The sequence below is a fragment of the Ptychodera flava genome, chromosome 6 (genome assembly GCF_041260155.1).
Source record: "Ptychodera flava strain L36383 chromosome 6, AS_Pfla_20210202, whole genome shotgun sequence".
In the NCBI taxonomy this organism is placed as follows: domain Eukaryota; kingdom Metazoa; phylum Hemichordata; class Enteropneusta; family Ptychoderidae; genus Ptychodera; species Ptychodera flava.
The window spans coordinates 3,803,050-3,820,130 of record NC_091933.1 but is presented as its reverse complement, the minus strand read 5'-3'; the positions used below and the strand labels follow the sequence as shown (position 1 = coordinate 3,820,130).

At 35.6% G+C, this 17,081-nt stretch overlaps 2 protein-coding genes and 1 non-coding gene across 3 annotated transcripts in view; 2 read left to right on the top strand and 1 right to left on the bottom strand.

Moving 5' to 3' along the window:
* The window catches only part of LOC139134615 (pseudouridylate synthase 7 homolog), a 30,135-nt gene extending 15,642 nt beyond the window's left edge, over positions 1 to 14,493 (bottom strand). The window contains exons 1-6 of the mRNA XM_070701543.1: positions 14,005 to 14,493; positions 13,206 to 13,293; positions 10,496 to 10,603; positions 9,847 to 9,979; positions 8,354 to 8,474; positions 6,908 to 6,985 (exon numbers count right to left, since the gene is read on the bottom strand). Of these exons, the coding sequence (XP_070557644.1) occupies positions 6,908 to 6,985; positions 8,354 to 8,474; positions 9,847 to 9,979; positions 10,496 to 10,603; positions 13,206 to 13,293; positions 14,005 to 14,288 (812 nt within the window). The 5' untranslated portion in view covers positions 14,289 to 14,493. The remainder of the gene's footprint in view (positions 1 to 6,907; positions 6,986 to 8,353; positions 8,475 to 9,846; positions 9,980 to 10,495; positions 10,604 to 13,205; positions 13,294 to 14,004) is intronic.
* LOC139134613 (insulin-like growth factor-binding protein complex acid labile subunit) lies at positions 2,632 to 6,804 on the top strand. The gene has a single exon (XM_070701541.1). The coding sequence runs from the start codon at positions 3,015 to 3,017 to the stop codon at positions 5,829 to 5,831; it is 2,817 nt and encodes a 938-aa protein (XP_070557642.1). The 5' UTR covers positions 2,632 to 3,014; the 3' UTR covers positions 5,832 to 6,804.
* Positions 14,494 to 14,930: 437 nt separating the features above from the next.
* Positions 14,931 to 15,052, top strand: Trnal-caa (transfer RNA leucine (anticodon CAA)). Its single transcript has 2 exons — positions 14,931 to 14,968; positions 15,007 to 15,052. It is a non-coding gene; the product is annotated as a tRNA-Leu (tRNA).
* Positions 15,053 to 17,081: the final 2,029 nt, after the last annotated feature.

The following is a 17,081-nucleotide window of genomic DNA, read 5'->3' as shown; positions in this document are numbered from 1 at the left end:
AGAATCTTAAGCTGGTTATCTTTTTATCAGTATTTTCATCCTATTAACGAAGCACATTTTAACTTTCAAATTAACATTGTAAGTAAGTTCTGTTGAATAAGTTGAGACTGTACATACTCAGAGAAAGCACACTGAAGAGACAAATGTTTGAAACTTAAGAAGTTCAAGGTCATCAAAAGCATCATGTAACACTTTCATTGCACTGTTTACACAGATTGCATAATTGCTATAAATAGCACATGAGGAATCTTACAGCCCAGCTTTACCATAAAAATCCTATCACTTTGACCACTCTTTTAATTGACCACTCTATTTTTTTCCTCAAAAAGTAATTTTATTTTATCCTTACCAAGTCAACCATACATGGAAATTAGAACTTTCTCTATCTCTATTTATTTGACCACCCTATCATGACAAACTATTATGAGCAATTTCTTTTAGATAACATACAGGGCACAATAAATGACGGTTCAGAATATGTCAACGTTGGGATTCAGGAAAGTTGCCTTTGCATGTTTTAATCCTCCAAGATGGTAAGCATTTCACTATGAACTGTCAAAAAACGTTGAACTTTCTGATAATTCTACACTAAAATTATTTTGGCTTTGATGATTTCCTAATTAATTCAATTATTTAAAATCATATTAATTATTTTTTTCTGGGTGAAATGATAGGGTTTATACAGTACAAGAATTACATACAATGTAAGTCAAATTTTGATCAAAAATGACAAAAAAAATTCCTTAAAAATACAGATTTGCATATTTCATCACAATTTGAACAAATCTAAGTTGCGTTGTCCCTAGGGACCTGTATACCAAATAACAAAGCTGTCTGACCAGAGGTTATGAAGAAGAAGATTTTTTACCAAAAACGCCTTTTTTGGCATTAATTTGCCTATTTTCAATAATATCAAAAAATTGAAAAAAACAGTTTCTCAAAATCATATTTTTCATCTACACAACAAATATCAAATCAGTAAGTACTGCGGTTCTCAAGATATTTGAGTGGACGGACGCCTCACAAACGGACATACATACATACATACATACATACATACATACATACATACATACATACATACATACATACATACAGACTGACGACGGACGCCGGACGGATACCCATCCCAATAGCTTCTATAGACTATAGTCTATAGTAGCTTTTACAACAAAAAGGTGAGAATGGTTGTTGATTTCCAGAAATAGCTCTGTCTTAGGAACATGAGCAATTTTCATGCTGAGCAGAGATCCTAACTGTGTTGCTATTCTGTAAGCCAACACAACTAACACATCCTGTGTGCTGCCTTATCAGTCGCCTCACAAATAATAGTTCCTTCTCTTGGTCTAAATATAACAACAAAATCTGAAATGAATCCAGCATTGCTAGGACAATGGTCCATGGAATGGGAAGCCAATAGAAAAAACATCCTGTCTTCCTGCCAAACTTTAATTTATGAAAGTCAATCCGCTAATTCCTGGATTTATGAGTCTTGAGATCCATTGCATATCATTAACAGACTCTAGGTCAACTGTTATAATGAGCTTTTAATTTTATATCCATATGAGAGGAATTGCATATAAAACAAAAGTTTCAGCCTGTTAAAGTAAAATCTATTTCCATGGAAACCATTTTACAGCAGAAAGTCTAACACTATACTAGTTTCATGGCACCTGATTATGAATAGCACAATGACCACAATATGAGTTGTTTTAAATATGCCAAACAATTGCTCAATTTGTTCAAACCATTATGTTGGTTACTTGCTCATAACTTTTCATTTAGTGTGGTCAATAAACCTTGAAAAAAAAACAACTGTTCATGATTAAGTAAAATTTTCACGATAATTTTGCACTCTACCACTTGTGGGGGCTCATTTTGAAGCTGGTCGCATCAATAAAATTTTCATCTGCTTATGTTTGTGAAAATCGAAAATTTAATTTTTCCCCGTTGCGTTAGCACAGGGATGGCGGCCATTTTGAATTTCAAGCGTCAGTAAATATTAAGTGATTTTTTGCTCCAGTACCAAATTTTGTTCGGTGACTTAAGATTGTTAGTCTTGATTTTGAAAAGGAATGGTGTAAAGTTTCCCTGTAGAAGTCTGAGTAAAAGTTTAAGTCTTTCATTTTCAAGGCACTAACTACCTTAAGTTTCATGTTGATCAAAAAATTGGTTAAGAGTCCTTGTTTGGTTGCAAGTACGTGACAGGAAAAGCTCCCTACTTCCTCTCCTCTGTGTTTAGTTAAGCTTACAGACCGAAAGATGGTACATCATATTTTCATTTTGACAATACCTGAATTAAACTATCTGAAGCATTGTTCAAGAAAAATTTACAATTTAAATCATGTTTGATAGAGATGCACGCTCTCTTTCAAGACGCTTACAAAAATAGTAGACCCTAGAGAAACCAACACCAAAAAAAATGACAGAAGTGTAAAGTTAGTATTTGTCAAAATGAATAAACAGAATTATGACCTCCAAACCACTTTGTCAACGTCTGTTGAAAATTCCAATCCTTGTGAACGTCACGGACGATCAAATTTTATTTTTATCTGATCAGCACTTGTATCCTGCTTCCTGTAGATGTGTCACATGACCAATTGCTTTTACATCGCTGTGGTATACAGGACATCCAGGGGTTTATTCTTGACGTCGCAGGTATCTGAGACAGTCAGAACACAACCAGTTGGGCAGCATTTACAACCAAGGATGGATACAGCATAGGGCTACACACAAGGCTGTCTTTTGATTCAGATAGACAGAAAACAGTCACTAGAGAGAAAAGACTTGGATGGGAAGCAGTTGTCTGTGTCATTAAGTCAGCATCTGTTTGCTAAATGAGATACTGGGTTTCTCAAGTAAGGTGAGACTGAATGAGCAACCGATGTCGCACAGGACCTGTTCAGCGATCATTTACTTTGTGCAATAACCATTTTCAACACTTGGCGTCTCTTGTCTACCTGGCTGCTCTTCTTCCACTGTCTGGTCTTCTGTGATATAATCAACACTGGAGAATGAAGATACACTGGACGACTCTATCATTGGTGGTGGTGTTCGCTGCCTGCTGCCAGTCTGTGAGTACCGACAACTGCCCCTGTGAATGTTCCTCTACAGACAGATATTTCTATCCACTGCAGCAGGCCACATACTTCCTCGTGAACTGCCGCAATCACGTTCCACTCCTGACAAGTGTGCCAAAAGACTTGCCAAATGCCACCCAGTGCCTACAGCTGAACTATAACACCATCACAAGCATTGCCCCGCTGGACTTCCAAAACCTGACAGAGTTGCTCTACCTGGATCTGTCCTATAATGAAATACAAGAGCTGCCTGCTTACACGTTCAGCAACAACACCAAGTTAGAGGCACTGTTGCTGGGTAGCAACCAGCTGACATTCATTCATGACACAGCATTTGAAGGCCTCAATGAGCTGAAAGATCTGGTCCTGACAGAGAATGCCCTGAAACTGATCCCAGCAGCTGTACAGAATCTTAGATCTCTGGTTTCTATTCACCTTTACCAGAATCGGATAGAATCAATGCCATCACAGACATTCCTTGGATTGAATAATCTCCAATTTGTCAATCTCCATGACAACTACATTGCATGGGTGGCTCAAGATGTTTTGTGGAACTTAACGGAACTCAATAATATCTACCTGACTGCCAATAGGATTGAGAACTTGCCGCCGACTTTATTCAGAGACAACGGCAAGCTGCAGTACATTGCACTTGGTAATAATAAACTGCAGAATCTTTCCGCAGACGTTTTTGCCAATTTGCCACATTTGCGACACCTCGACCTCCGGCAAAATTACCTGAAGACTCTTCCCTCTGGTATCTTCAGTGGATTACCAGTTCTCTTTGAACTTCACTTTGAAGATAATGACATACGAGGTCTGCCGAAGGATATTTTTGACGGCCTATCAGAATTGACCTTGCTGCAGATGGTAAACAATCCAATTGGATCTTTGCCAGAGAACATCTTCCAATCAAGCATCAAAGTAGCCAGATTGGGATTGAGCCATATCACAGACATTGCCGACAACACTTTCTCTCCTCTGAAAAACCTGGTACATTTAGAAATCAGGAACAGCCGTATAAGCACTGTAAACAGCAAATTATTCAAAGGGTTACAATCATTACAGAGCTTATCCATGAAGGGTAACCAGATTAAAAACATCGATGTAAATGCATTCAAAGATTTGACACGATTGAACATCCTCTTGCTGGCACAGAATGAGATCAAGTTCCTACACTCTGGTACCTTCAAAAACCTATCAGCACTGGACACACTAGATCTAGAATCAAATGGATTGGTGCATGTTGATGACACTGTTTTCCAAAGCTTGCAAAATCTGACAAAACTCACACTACACCGCAACAATTTGACCAGAGTCAGTGCAGTGCTACTGAAAGGTTTGACTTTACTTAAGACTTTGTACTTACAGCAAAATAAAATACACAACATTGAGGATGGCAGTTTTGAAGGTCTCAAGCTCCAGGAATTTGATATTTCATCGAATCCTTTGTTCTGTGACTGTGAACTGAGCTGGTTTAAGGACTGGATTGACAAGAACGGCCACAATTTTTTCCGTGCTTCTGTAGCAAATACACAGTGCAGCCAGCCTGAGGTTTACAATGGACGCAGTGTATCAACAATGACCACTGATCAATTCAAGTGTGTCTTTCCCACCATTGCCACACAGCAGGTCAGCCTTCAGGTCAACTATGGGGACAAGGCCACAATGGACTGTAAACTCTCAAACAACAGCATCGCGAGTTTGAAGTGGACGTTGCCAGACTTGAGCAAAATACACCAAGGAGAGATGTATCCTGGGATATCTATGAATGATGTGGGGACTTTGTATCTCAGTAACATGACGACCTTTGACACGGGTATGTACATCTGTACCTCAACTAATGACATTGGCAGTATGAACTTGACAGTTGATGTGACAGTAACTTTGCCAACTACAACAATTCCACCTACCACAACAGTGACAGTTCGTTCATCAACAATGCCAATCACAGAGTCAAAAATTGTGACAACAAAAGGCCCAAAAAAGGGACCATCTCACAAGTCCTGCAAGCCAAGCCCATGTCGCAATGGTGGCAAATGTGTAGTACTGGAAGATGGTCTAGGTCCAACCTGTATATGCACATTGTTATACGGAGGTCCTACATGTGAGCTCCTGATACCATCAACACCCGCTGACCTTCGTGTAGTCGTCAAGACAGATACAACAATCACTGTAGCTTGGAGTCAATTAGATGACGCCCAACAGGTGTCCTCGTATCAGATCTTGATGACTAACCTTGATGGAAACGGAACATCTCAAACATTGATGGTTCAGAGCAAACTAGGTAGCGTCAACCTGCAGTCACTAATGCCAAACACGTCCTACAACATCTGCATCATTGCAGTGAATGCTGCTGGTCCAAGTCTGATTGACAGTGACAAGTGCCTTGTCGTTGTAACCAATCCATTAATGGCCAATGCCAGTACAGCTAGCACTGGTAGCAGTAAAATTACACTGATAGCTATCGTTGTTGCAATCTGCCTGCTGGCTTTTGTTATACTTGCAATCTGGGCATTTTGCCGAAAGCACAGGAAGTACAGACTGGGTCAGTACAACAAATACAGTGACCAAACAGATGGGGACAACTCTTTCTTCTCTGACCAGGTTAAATTCCGTAACTGTGATAACGCTAGCTTGGACATGTCACTGACACAGATTGGACCTGCGAGTAACGGCGACACAGACACAGACACAGACACACTGCCAGGGGAAGAGGCCAATCAAGTCACTTCAATTCCATCTTATTAGACGCTGATATTTGTTTCTGTGCTTGAATTGCCTTTGTTTTTATGTGATGGATGAGGAAAAATCAAATTCACAATCTCATAAAAGTGGTACCATTCTATCAAAACTTCATCACTGAAATGGAAAAGTCTGCAAAGTCTGTAATTATCAAAAAGTGTGTAACTGTAACAGCAATAATAATACTGTGATAGGCGATCCCATGTGAACTTACGGTGTTCATATTATTTTTTATAATAGGTAGTGTGGTGTCAGAGATAGACAAACATGATAGTGGAAGAAAACAAAGGTATACCATCCTCTATGGATGAGAAAATTGGTTATGTTAAACAGCCAGGCACAATCAGAGTCTCATGGTACAGCTACAAATTAATAGACTGTGAAACTTAACTTATGCCTAATACCTAATTCTTGTAAGAAAGTTGTCGCAGATATTTTCAATAGCAAGCTTTTTTCATTCCTTGGAAACTTTCTTTAATTTTTTAATGAAATACTTAGAACTATGAAAGCAAACCATTCTGAAAAGGATATTTTCAAATGTTCTAGAATATTGAGATTTTGAACACTCACAATTATAATGTTCTGTTTAATTAAATTTTACTGTAGCATTGCTTAACATTGACTTTGAAAACAGAGAAATGTCTGGACTAAAACAAGGTCAAGATTAAGAGCTGGACAGCAAGATGTCATTTGAAGTTCATCGCTTTATTCACTGTACCATTTTTTGATATCATACTATTCAAATAATGTACATATTTCTCTGAAAATGTAATTAATATATAAAATTGATAAATTAATTACAACACGGTCTACAAAACCCATGATTCATTTTGATATAATAATATTTGTTTCATCGACCCTTCTGTTGAACAAACTTTTCATATAAAGGCTATACTCAAATATTCAGGTCGAAATATTCTTGTTCAAAATCTCAGTACATGTATGCTTGTGTTGCACAAATATTTTCAAAAGAAACTCATTTATAAATTTGACACTGTATTGAGAGGTTTTATTGTAATTCAGGGGTGAAGGCATTTTTACAATTTTGCAAAGCAAAAAACATTGAGAGACTGGCAGCTTACCTGTACGCTGTGACCTCTTGAACTGTGATTGCTCTCTTGTCTTTGTTACCAGCAAAACTGAATACATTATGTGGAATTCTGTCGGAAGGTCAAAGTGTAGAGGTATAGCTTTCATGGATAAATGGTTTTGTACAGGTTCTGTTACATTCAAAATGACAGGAGTCTATATACTCAGTTTTTGCACTTTCTTGATATGTTACCTTTTTATTCAAATGTCATGAAACTGATGGACATCTTTTTCAATCAACAGAAATAATGTGGTTCCTTCTAGTAAAAACAACAAATAACCCCAAAAATTGTCCTCTTCATAGCAGCATATCAAAATGAATAGGATGCTAACGTATGACTTCAAAATGTAGAAAAATTGAGTTCTGATTGTCTTTTGGTTGCTCTGCCACCTGTTGTTATGAGTAACTTACTCACTATGCAAATATGATGTACAGGGTTCTTTTTAAAGTGACACATTTGTAAGATGATGCTTGGAAATTTCATGAGACTTTTAAACTGTTCACCCTCAATTCCCTGTAAACAAGTCCACTCTCACCACTGATGACAATAGGTTTTGGGCCGAACCATGGTGGTGAAAGGGTTAGTTTACTGGAGTGGTCCTTGATTTTTAGAAGCAATTGTCATACTAGCATTGTGTAAAAATGGGACATTTTAAACATAGTAAAATATTTTCTTTATATAGCATAGTATACTAAGCATATTTTGATACCTATCTATGCATTGTGCCAGGATTGTTTATGTTTCATGTTTTCTTGTTTCAGTGTTTTGTGAAGGTGCAATGTCTACAGAAAAATTCACTTTTACTTTGAACAAATACTGAAAATGCATTTTAACCAAACATTCTACTTTGAATTCTATAATTATCCTTTCCCACCATGTTATGTGAAACATGTCAGCAGTGTTCTTACAGATTTGAAACCCTTACATAAATAAAATACAATGACTATATCATTTGATAGAAACGTTGGAGTCTAGTGTTTTTCCATTGCTGGTAACTTATGTTAATAATCATTACTTTGGAATTAGTATCGAGAAGTGTGCTGCTAAAAATGATATTTCTCATTGGTAAATGCTAAACTAAAAACTTTGGCATACCTAAGTTACAGAAACTTCATGGGGATAAAACAATGGTGACAAGATTGACATCTCTTTAAGGCCTGTGCCGGAGTCAGATTGTCTGGGAGGGATAAGATTACAATTTCAATGGAAAACAAAAGGCTATGACACTCCATAGTCCTCTTATAGACTAAAACAAACTTGATCTCGGGGATCAAGTACCTGGCCTTTAAAGTCTTTGTTATAGTTACAAAATTTGGCCAACCTAACCATTATGACTGATTGCCTTTCTAAAGCTTACATCAAATGATCACAAATTCTGTGTGTTTTGCAACCAGGTCAAAATTTAGAACGAAATTCAAACTTGAAAGTGACACTGACCTTAGTAGCCTTGCAAGCAAGTTCAATGCATCCATTGTATCCTTGTTTTCTTTGTACAAGACAAAGGAACAATAATCTGGACAATCTTTAGACCACCGACTTTTAGCTTTTCTCTTCACGCCTGCAAGACACAATTCACATAGATCAGTAACAAAACATCTCAATCATTTGCTTCCTATTGGCTCTTCCTAATTTGATATTTGTTTCAGAGATTCTGTCTGTCAACTAACTGAAAAAAGCTCAGCCATTGGCTTCCTAAAATTTACAGAGTTTCATTTTCTTGTCTATACTTTTGAAGCAATTGTTGTCACACAAGAGTATTTACATGTTATACTCTGAAAGTAGAACTTGGAACATTGGAAACACCAATTATTAATAAATTATCTGTAATTTAAACCTCACATGTTACAGAAAACTATCAAAATAATTTAAAACAAACCAATTACATTACATACTCAAAAAGAATTGCAACTGATTAAATAATTGAAATGAAAATGAAAAGATTAGTATAGGACAATGCAAATTACTGCATACAAATAGACAAATGGCTGTTTTATCACTCTTATATGATAGACCATACATTGTGTTGATTTTAGAGGTGTTCTAAAATCACCATTTTGTTCCAAGAAAAAGCAAACGTTTGCTGGAAGTCCAAGTACATTAATACCAGCCAATGAATTTGAGAATTCAGAGCATATGGCTGCCTATCAGAGTGTTAAATAAATGTAACTAGCGGCGTCTACAACAATTAAAATACTCATATGTAGTCAGAAAATAAAAATTTGGCTATTTTGGGAAATATGTTCTCAATGCCTGAAATGATTCTGCTACGTAATCAAAACATCTTTGAAAACATTTTAGATTCTGTATTATGAGTCAATATTGAGCATTGAGGTATCATCTTTCACATATCAGACTTTGTTGCGAAGACAAAAATGAGTCTCTTGCAAGAATGGGGCAAACCACAACAAATGATGATGTACTCTTTGATTCCAGGTGCATTATTGCAGGGTATGGACTGTATTCATTACCGGGATTCATTATCAACTCTGAGCTCATGAGGGCACTGTTTGAGAAAGAAGAACTCAGTTGACCCTGAGCAGGAATGCATAGATCTGCTTTCCTAACACTTTGCTGTAAATTGTTGCCCTACTTGTGGTCATGCCATGTGATGGGTGATTACATCCTTCCAGGATGACATTTGAGTGAGTGGATGAATGAAACAGTCAACTAAGAGCAGAATCATGTGAATAAAGAGGTTTTTAACACTTAGTCTGAACCAAAGGATACACCAAACCTTAACACTGGTGGCGCTAAACACCTCAAAGTTTTACTTCCATGTATAACACAAAATTATGATTATATATTTTCTGTAGTTTACAAGAACTATAGCCATATTGTCGGATTATCCTCTTTTTCTTTCTAAAGCCAGTACAATGATACAATGTAGGCAGTAACAGCTATTAATGGAACAGAAATAGATGCAGACATACCTTTGTTTTTAGAATTGACAACTTTTATGGCTCTTTTACCATCTTTCTCAATGGTTTGACTCTCTAGGGATGGATACCACTGCCGTATTGTCTGATGAATTTTGGTTCTTACTTCTTTACTGTCATCTGTAATCTTAAAAAAGACATCATCAAGGTGTATGGGATCCCCTCCAAATAACTACAGATAATTATATTACATTTCTTCATTTTCAAGTTACGTTCTTGTTGTTTTCAGTTATCAGTTGCATGCATTTGTTCAATGATCTCAAAGATTAGACTAATAGATGATTTCATACAGTTGCATTGGGGAAAACAAATCAACTGGCATGACGTCATTGACTACCAAACTCATTTCAATCTTCTTTTTTATTTTCCTTCACTAGTGGATTCGCCATATTGCTAAACTGAGGCACAAAAAACCTGAGAGCAAATAGGACATGCTAGCTTAGGACTTCATTAATTAAGACTTGCATACTGTATCTGAAATGACAATTATATAAGCCTATAAACACCACGAGATTTAGGTTGATTTGGCATTAAAGTGGACACTGATTTGAGACTAGATCAGATTCTAAATGGTACTTCCTGAAGACTGCAATGTGAATTATTTCTTGACATTCTACAAAATTCCACTTGATCTTAAACTTACAGCTATGAAAACACTCCCTGCTTTATCTTCACTATCAACCAATTCTTGCAACTTGTGTCTGTCTTCTTCACTGATAAACTCATCACAAGGTACACTCTGCTCTTCCTCCTGTAATCAAATTGCAGGCAGAATATCAAATAAAAAGTTATCAATTACTTCCTGGAAAACATTGTTGATAGATAATAACTGATCCCAATAGCTCAAAAGATCAAATACATTCAGTGATAGAGAGTAAATAAATATTGAACAATTAGTATCTTTTTTGATACTTCACTATGCACCAATCTACAGACCCTAGGTTTTTACTGCCACAGGGTTGCAAACATTTATCCAAACATCCATAGACTGCCATAGGGTTTTTTTTAATTGAAAAATTTGTACATGATGCTTTCATGTTTCTGGACACACACTTCCACCAACAATTTCTGACAAAATGCTGAAGGAAATGATGTCCAATCAATATGGATTATGAGCTCTGACACCCTGCATATGAAACTGATATGTCCTAAAATTTCATCTGAAAAAATTACCAACAATATTTCCCTTCCGCTAATTTCACTGGTTTCTTTTTAAAAGGAAATCAGTCCATCTATGTGTACATCTATTGAATGAAGTGGCAATATTTACCTCTCTAACAGCCCATCTATGTGTACACAAAAATGAACTGGAAATGTTTACCTGGCAGTGTGTACATTTATTAAATGAAGTAGAAATATTTAGCTGGCAATCAGTCCATCTATGTGTACATTTATGAAACGAACTAGAAATATTTAGCTGGCAATCAGTCCATCTATGTGAACATTTATTAAATGAACTAGAAATATTTAGCTGGCAATCAGTCCATCTATGTGTACATTTATTAAATGAAGTAGAATATTTAGCTGGCAATCAGTCCATCTATGTGAACATTTATTAAATGAACTAGAAATATTTAGCTGGCAATCAGTCCATCTATGTGTACATTTATTAAATGAACTAGAAATATTTACCTGGCAATCAGTCCATCTATGTGTACATTTATTAAATGAACTAGAAATATTTAGCTGGCAATCAGTCCATCTATGTGTACATTTATTAAATGAACTAGAAATATTTAGCTGGCAATCAGTCCATCTATGTGTACATTTATTAAATGAAGTAGAAATATTTACCTGGCAATCAGTCCATCTATGTGTACATTTATTAAATGAAGTAGAAATATTTACCTGGCAATCAGTCCATCTATGTGTACATTTATTAAATGAAGTAGAAATATTTAGCTGGCAATCAGCCCATCTATGTGTACATTTATTAAATGAAGTAGAAATATTTAGCTGGCAATCAGTCCATCTATGTGTACATTTATTAAATGAAGTAGAAATATTTAGCTGGCAATCAGTCCATCTATGTGTACATTTATTAAATGAAGTAGAAATATTTAGCTGGCAATCAGTCCATCTATGTGTACATTTATTAAATGAAGTAGAAATATTTACCTGGCAATCAGTCCATCTATGTGTACATTTATTAAATGAAGTAGAAATATTTAGCTGGCAATCAGTCCATCTATGTGTACATTTATTAAATGAACTAGAAATATTTAGCTGGCAATCAGTCCATCTATGTGTACATTTATTAAATGAACTAGAAATATTTAGCTGGCAATCAGTCCATCTATGTGTACATTTATTAAATGAACTAGAAATATTTACCTGGCAATCAGTCCATCTATGTGTACATTTATTAAATGAACTAGAAATATTTAGCTGGCAATCAGTCCATCTATGTGTACATTTATTAAATGAACTAGAAATATTTAGCTGGCAATCAGTCCATCTATGTGTACATTTATTAAATGAACTAGAAATATTTAGCTGGCAATCAGTCCATCTATGTGTACATTTATTAAATGAACTAGAAATATTTAGCTGGCAATCAGTCCATCTATGTGTACATTTATTAAATGAGTAGAAATATTTAGCTGGCAATCAGTCCATCTATGTGTACATTTATTAAATGAAGTAGAAATATTTAGCTGGCAATCAGTCCATCTATGTGTACATTTATTAAATGAAGTAGAAATATTTAGCTGGCAATCAGTCCATCTATGTGTACATTTATTAAATGAAGTAGAAATATTTAGCTGGCAATCAGTCCATCTATGTGTACATTTATTAAATGAAGTAGAAATATTTAGCTGGCAATCAGTCCATCTATGTGTACATTTATTAAATGAAGTAGAAATATTTAGCTGGCAATCAGTCCATCTATGTGTACATTTATTAAATGAAGTAGAAATATTTAGCTGGCAATCAGTCCATCTATGTGTACATTTATTAAATGAACTAGAAATATTTAGCTGGCAATCAGTCCATCTATGTGTACATTTATTAAATGAAGTAGAAATATTTAGCTGGCAATCAGTCCCATCTATGTGTACATTTATTAAATGAACTAGAAATATTTAGCTGGCAATCAGTCCATCTATGTGTACATTTATTAAATGAACTAGAAATATTTAGCTGGCAATCAGTCCATCTATGTGTACATTTATTAAATGAACTAGAAATATTTAGCTGGCAATCAGTCCATCTATGTGTACATTTATTAAATGAACTAGAAATATTTAGCTGGCAATCAGTCCATTTATATGTACATTAAAATAAAATGGAAATATTTACCTGGCAATCACCCATCTATGTGTACATTAAAATAAATTTGTAATATTTACCTGGCTATGATCTACAGGTTCTGACAGGTTCTTTAAGCGAACAATATGACCATCTTTGCTTTTCTCATACACATGGAAATCTGAATATCTGTAAAACACAAATATAACAATAGCATCTTCATGGAGACACAAATATTCAAACAAGGCATTCAATATACAATTTTTTGTCTCACATTTTTTTTACTTCTATTTCATTTTATTATTTTCTTTACGTTTATCTATTTTTAAATTATTTTTATTTGCGCTTCTCTTGGCATGGAGCACTGTGAGGACATCTGTATACTTTGGTGTTTAAGTTACTAAAAGTTGTTTTAGTAACAACATTTCCCACACACACACATACAGACAGACACAGACAGACAGACACGGACACACATATATATATATATATATATATATATATATATATATATATATATATATATATATATATATATATATATATATATATATATATATATATCGAAGTATACAGATGTCCTCGTGGGAAATTACAGTGCTCAATGCAAAAGCAGAGCTATAAATAAACAGATTACTTCAAGTACAAAGTACTTGAAGTAATCTGTTTATATATATATATATATATATATATATATATATATATATATATATATATATATATATATATATATATATATATTATATTTGTTGCAACCCTTTTAAACTTTTACAGCTGGAAAGCAGGGGCTCACTGAAAACAACAGGAGCAGCAAATTACACTGGGCACTGGAAATGCAAATAATTGCTGATTTGGTTAAATACTGGAGACTCATTGTGCATTGGAATGAATGGCGTTTACCTCTGTTTGAGTATGCCCATGAAACCATGATGTTGACCTATGTACTCTGTAATTCCAACATCTGTTTCTAACAGTCCAGTTATCTTACTGCTAGAGGTTGTCGCAACCGTATTATCAGCAACCATATCATCAGCCGGCAGCTCTGTAGACAAGCTTCTGTCCCTCGTCGATCGACCTGTTGCTGGCAAGTCATCTGTCTCTCCTGCTTCTCTTCTCAACTTTTTGGCATGCAAGCATGGCACTGACGCTGGACTTGCTTCTTCTAATGTTCTTTTATTCTCCATATCATAAGCTAGAAATGACGATCTGGAATACACCTATAGCTCTGACATTTCGAAACATAACATCAGGACACCATGCACCGAGCACTCCACAGAGGACACATGTGTTGACACATACTCTGCACAGAGTAGACATGACCTCTTGACTTTTCAACGACCCTATTTTAGCCTCGTTCACAAACAATTTCAATCAACGGTAAGGTATACCTGTAACATCTCTACATTCTTTATATAATTTATGTTATTTCTTTCATTATTTTATGTTGTTTAGTAGCTGTCTTTTCCCTGAACCGTACTTCATTTCGTAGGATCATAGGGGTCGACCGTCATTCGGCACCTGATCAGCACACAGGCATACAAGCAAAATGCCACTGATGCAAACAGTAATCTTGATTACATCAGTGACGGTTTGCTTGCATTGAGTCGAATGCCTGTGAATCAGCAAATTGTGCGCATGCGTTTTTCAAAATCATGCATGTGTATACTGTAGCGATTTATAGTCATTCATCATGTTATTGGACATGTACAATGTCACTGCATCTATGTACCAGAAGTGTACTTCATAAACTCATCATACATCTAAATTGTCATGATTACATTGGAATTAAAAATAATAACATTATAATTCTCCTACTTTGTCAGCAGGTCAGGATGGCCGAGCGGTCTAAGGCGCCAGACTCAAGGTTGAAAACCTTCTACTCGCATGAGTAGAATGTGGGCGTTCTGGTCTCCAAATGGAGGCGTGGGTTCGAATCCCACTCCTGACACCACTTTTTTTTTTTTTAACTTACTCCTTCAATCTGATTCGCTATAGAAATGAGTTGATCTTTCATGCTTTTGTATAGCGCTGTTCACGGTTACAGGTGTGTTACTAAATATAGCTGTACGCGCGCGACATCGGACACGCAGCTTGAAATGCGGACAAATTTTATCAATGTTGCATACATGGCTGTTTTGGCAGCTTGTACTCTGAGTTGTGAATATGTTTTTTAGTATTCACTGTTACACTAGCAGTCGCCCACTGAGATGTATTTTCGTCGTTTCTTGCATGCGTAATTTTCAAAAGCGTAATCTAAAAATGCGGACAAATATTTATTTTTGCATATTAATGAGAGAACAGTGACGTAAACTGTGAACAGCCCTATTGTTGTTTTGATTTTTGCTATTTTCTTTTAATCAGAATCTAGTTTCTTGTACTTGGCACACTCCACAGTCACTAGTGATCAGTCTATTCCGCTTGGCGTCTATGTGTACATATGCCTGAGAAAATGTACACACGTCTATGGGGGCATAGACGCTAGCGGAATAGACTGATCACGAGTGACTGTTGTCGTTAAACTACCGGTGTATTATTACTCTCATTGTTTTTTTTTCCTTCAGAGTGCTTTCCTGGGATCGCATTATTTTTTTCTGTGACCATACACACTTTGTTTTTTCGCCATTCACACGTACTTTGTTTGTGCACAAACATTCATTCATAAGTGACTGGTCAGTTTCTTCGGCCTTGGGGGGGGGGCCGGTGGATTCATGGGGGTCACCCTGTTTTTGACTTTGGTGATGGGGGGGGGGGTGTCACCATGTTTTTGAAATGCCCAATAGGGGGGTCAGTGTGTTTTTGAATTTCGACGCAGGCTCATCATTGCCTAAAAATGCATCGTGTCAGCCACAAATTTCATCCAGTTGCATTTTTGGGCGCCGTGACGTTTAATAATCAGTCATATTTTTCAGCACGCCCAACTTTAACATATGAGGCATACACATATCAGAGACATTTTTCAGCATGCTCTTTGCGCATTACTTTAATATATCAGACATTTTTCAGCACACCCTTCCTGTGCATTACTTTAATATACAAGACATATATCAGAGATATCAGGATGTTTCAGAATATTTTTCTCCGTGCCCTTCGGGCGCCATACTTTAATAAATCAGAGATTTATGCCAGAGATATCTTGATGTTTGCTAAGTGAAAGTGTACTATTATGAAATCTGCATTTCATATGAAAAGCATGACAAATTCCTGATACTTTTCTGTTCTCTCTATGAGAATTCAGTATGAGAAAGCAACATGCACAAATATCAATGTTACAAGAAAAGGTCATCTCAGACTCTGCACACATCAGATTTGGCTAAAATGCCTCTCTATGGTTCCTCAGGAGATTTAATTGGATGGCTGGCAAGTCTTAACACCCATCAAAGTTTTTGATTTACTGCTTTTTGCTGTTTGATATTAATGATTGACATCCACTGCATCCATTTCAATACAACAGTTCAGGACATCTGGTTAAGCATAGAAAGTGTGAAACACATTCACAGCTCATTCAAAATGTACTGTATTCAAACTTTAAGATTGACACTTTGAAATTCCTATCTTACAACTGACATGCCAACAATTTCATTAAAACACAGAATGACTTAAAATATAAATGTATGTAAAATATAATATATTTATATACATATATATATATATATATATATATATATATATTTATTTACATATATATATATATATATATATATATATATATATATATATATATATATATATATATATATATATATTACAGTATTATATTATACATATTACAGTTGTCGCGTGCGGGGGGGGGGGTGTCACCCTGTTTTCAAAATTTGGAATAGGGGGGTCACCCTGTTTTCAAAATTTGAATAGGGGGGGTACGGCGCGCCAAATGTTTCAAAAATATTTATCGTCATAGAACAAAAATAAACTGTCAAATTTTCTTTCTAAAAAAAAGTCGCAAACGTGTATGAATAGTAAAGAAAAAAGTTCTTTCG

Excerpts from the sequence above, each read along its gene's own strand:
- LOC139134613 (XM_070701541.1), top strand. The coding sequence starts at position 3,015 with ATGAAGATACACTGGACGACTCTATCATTGGTGGTGGTGTTCGCTGCC.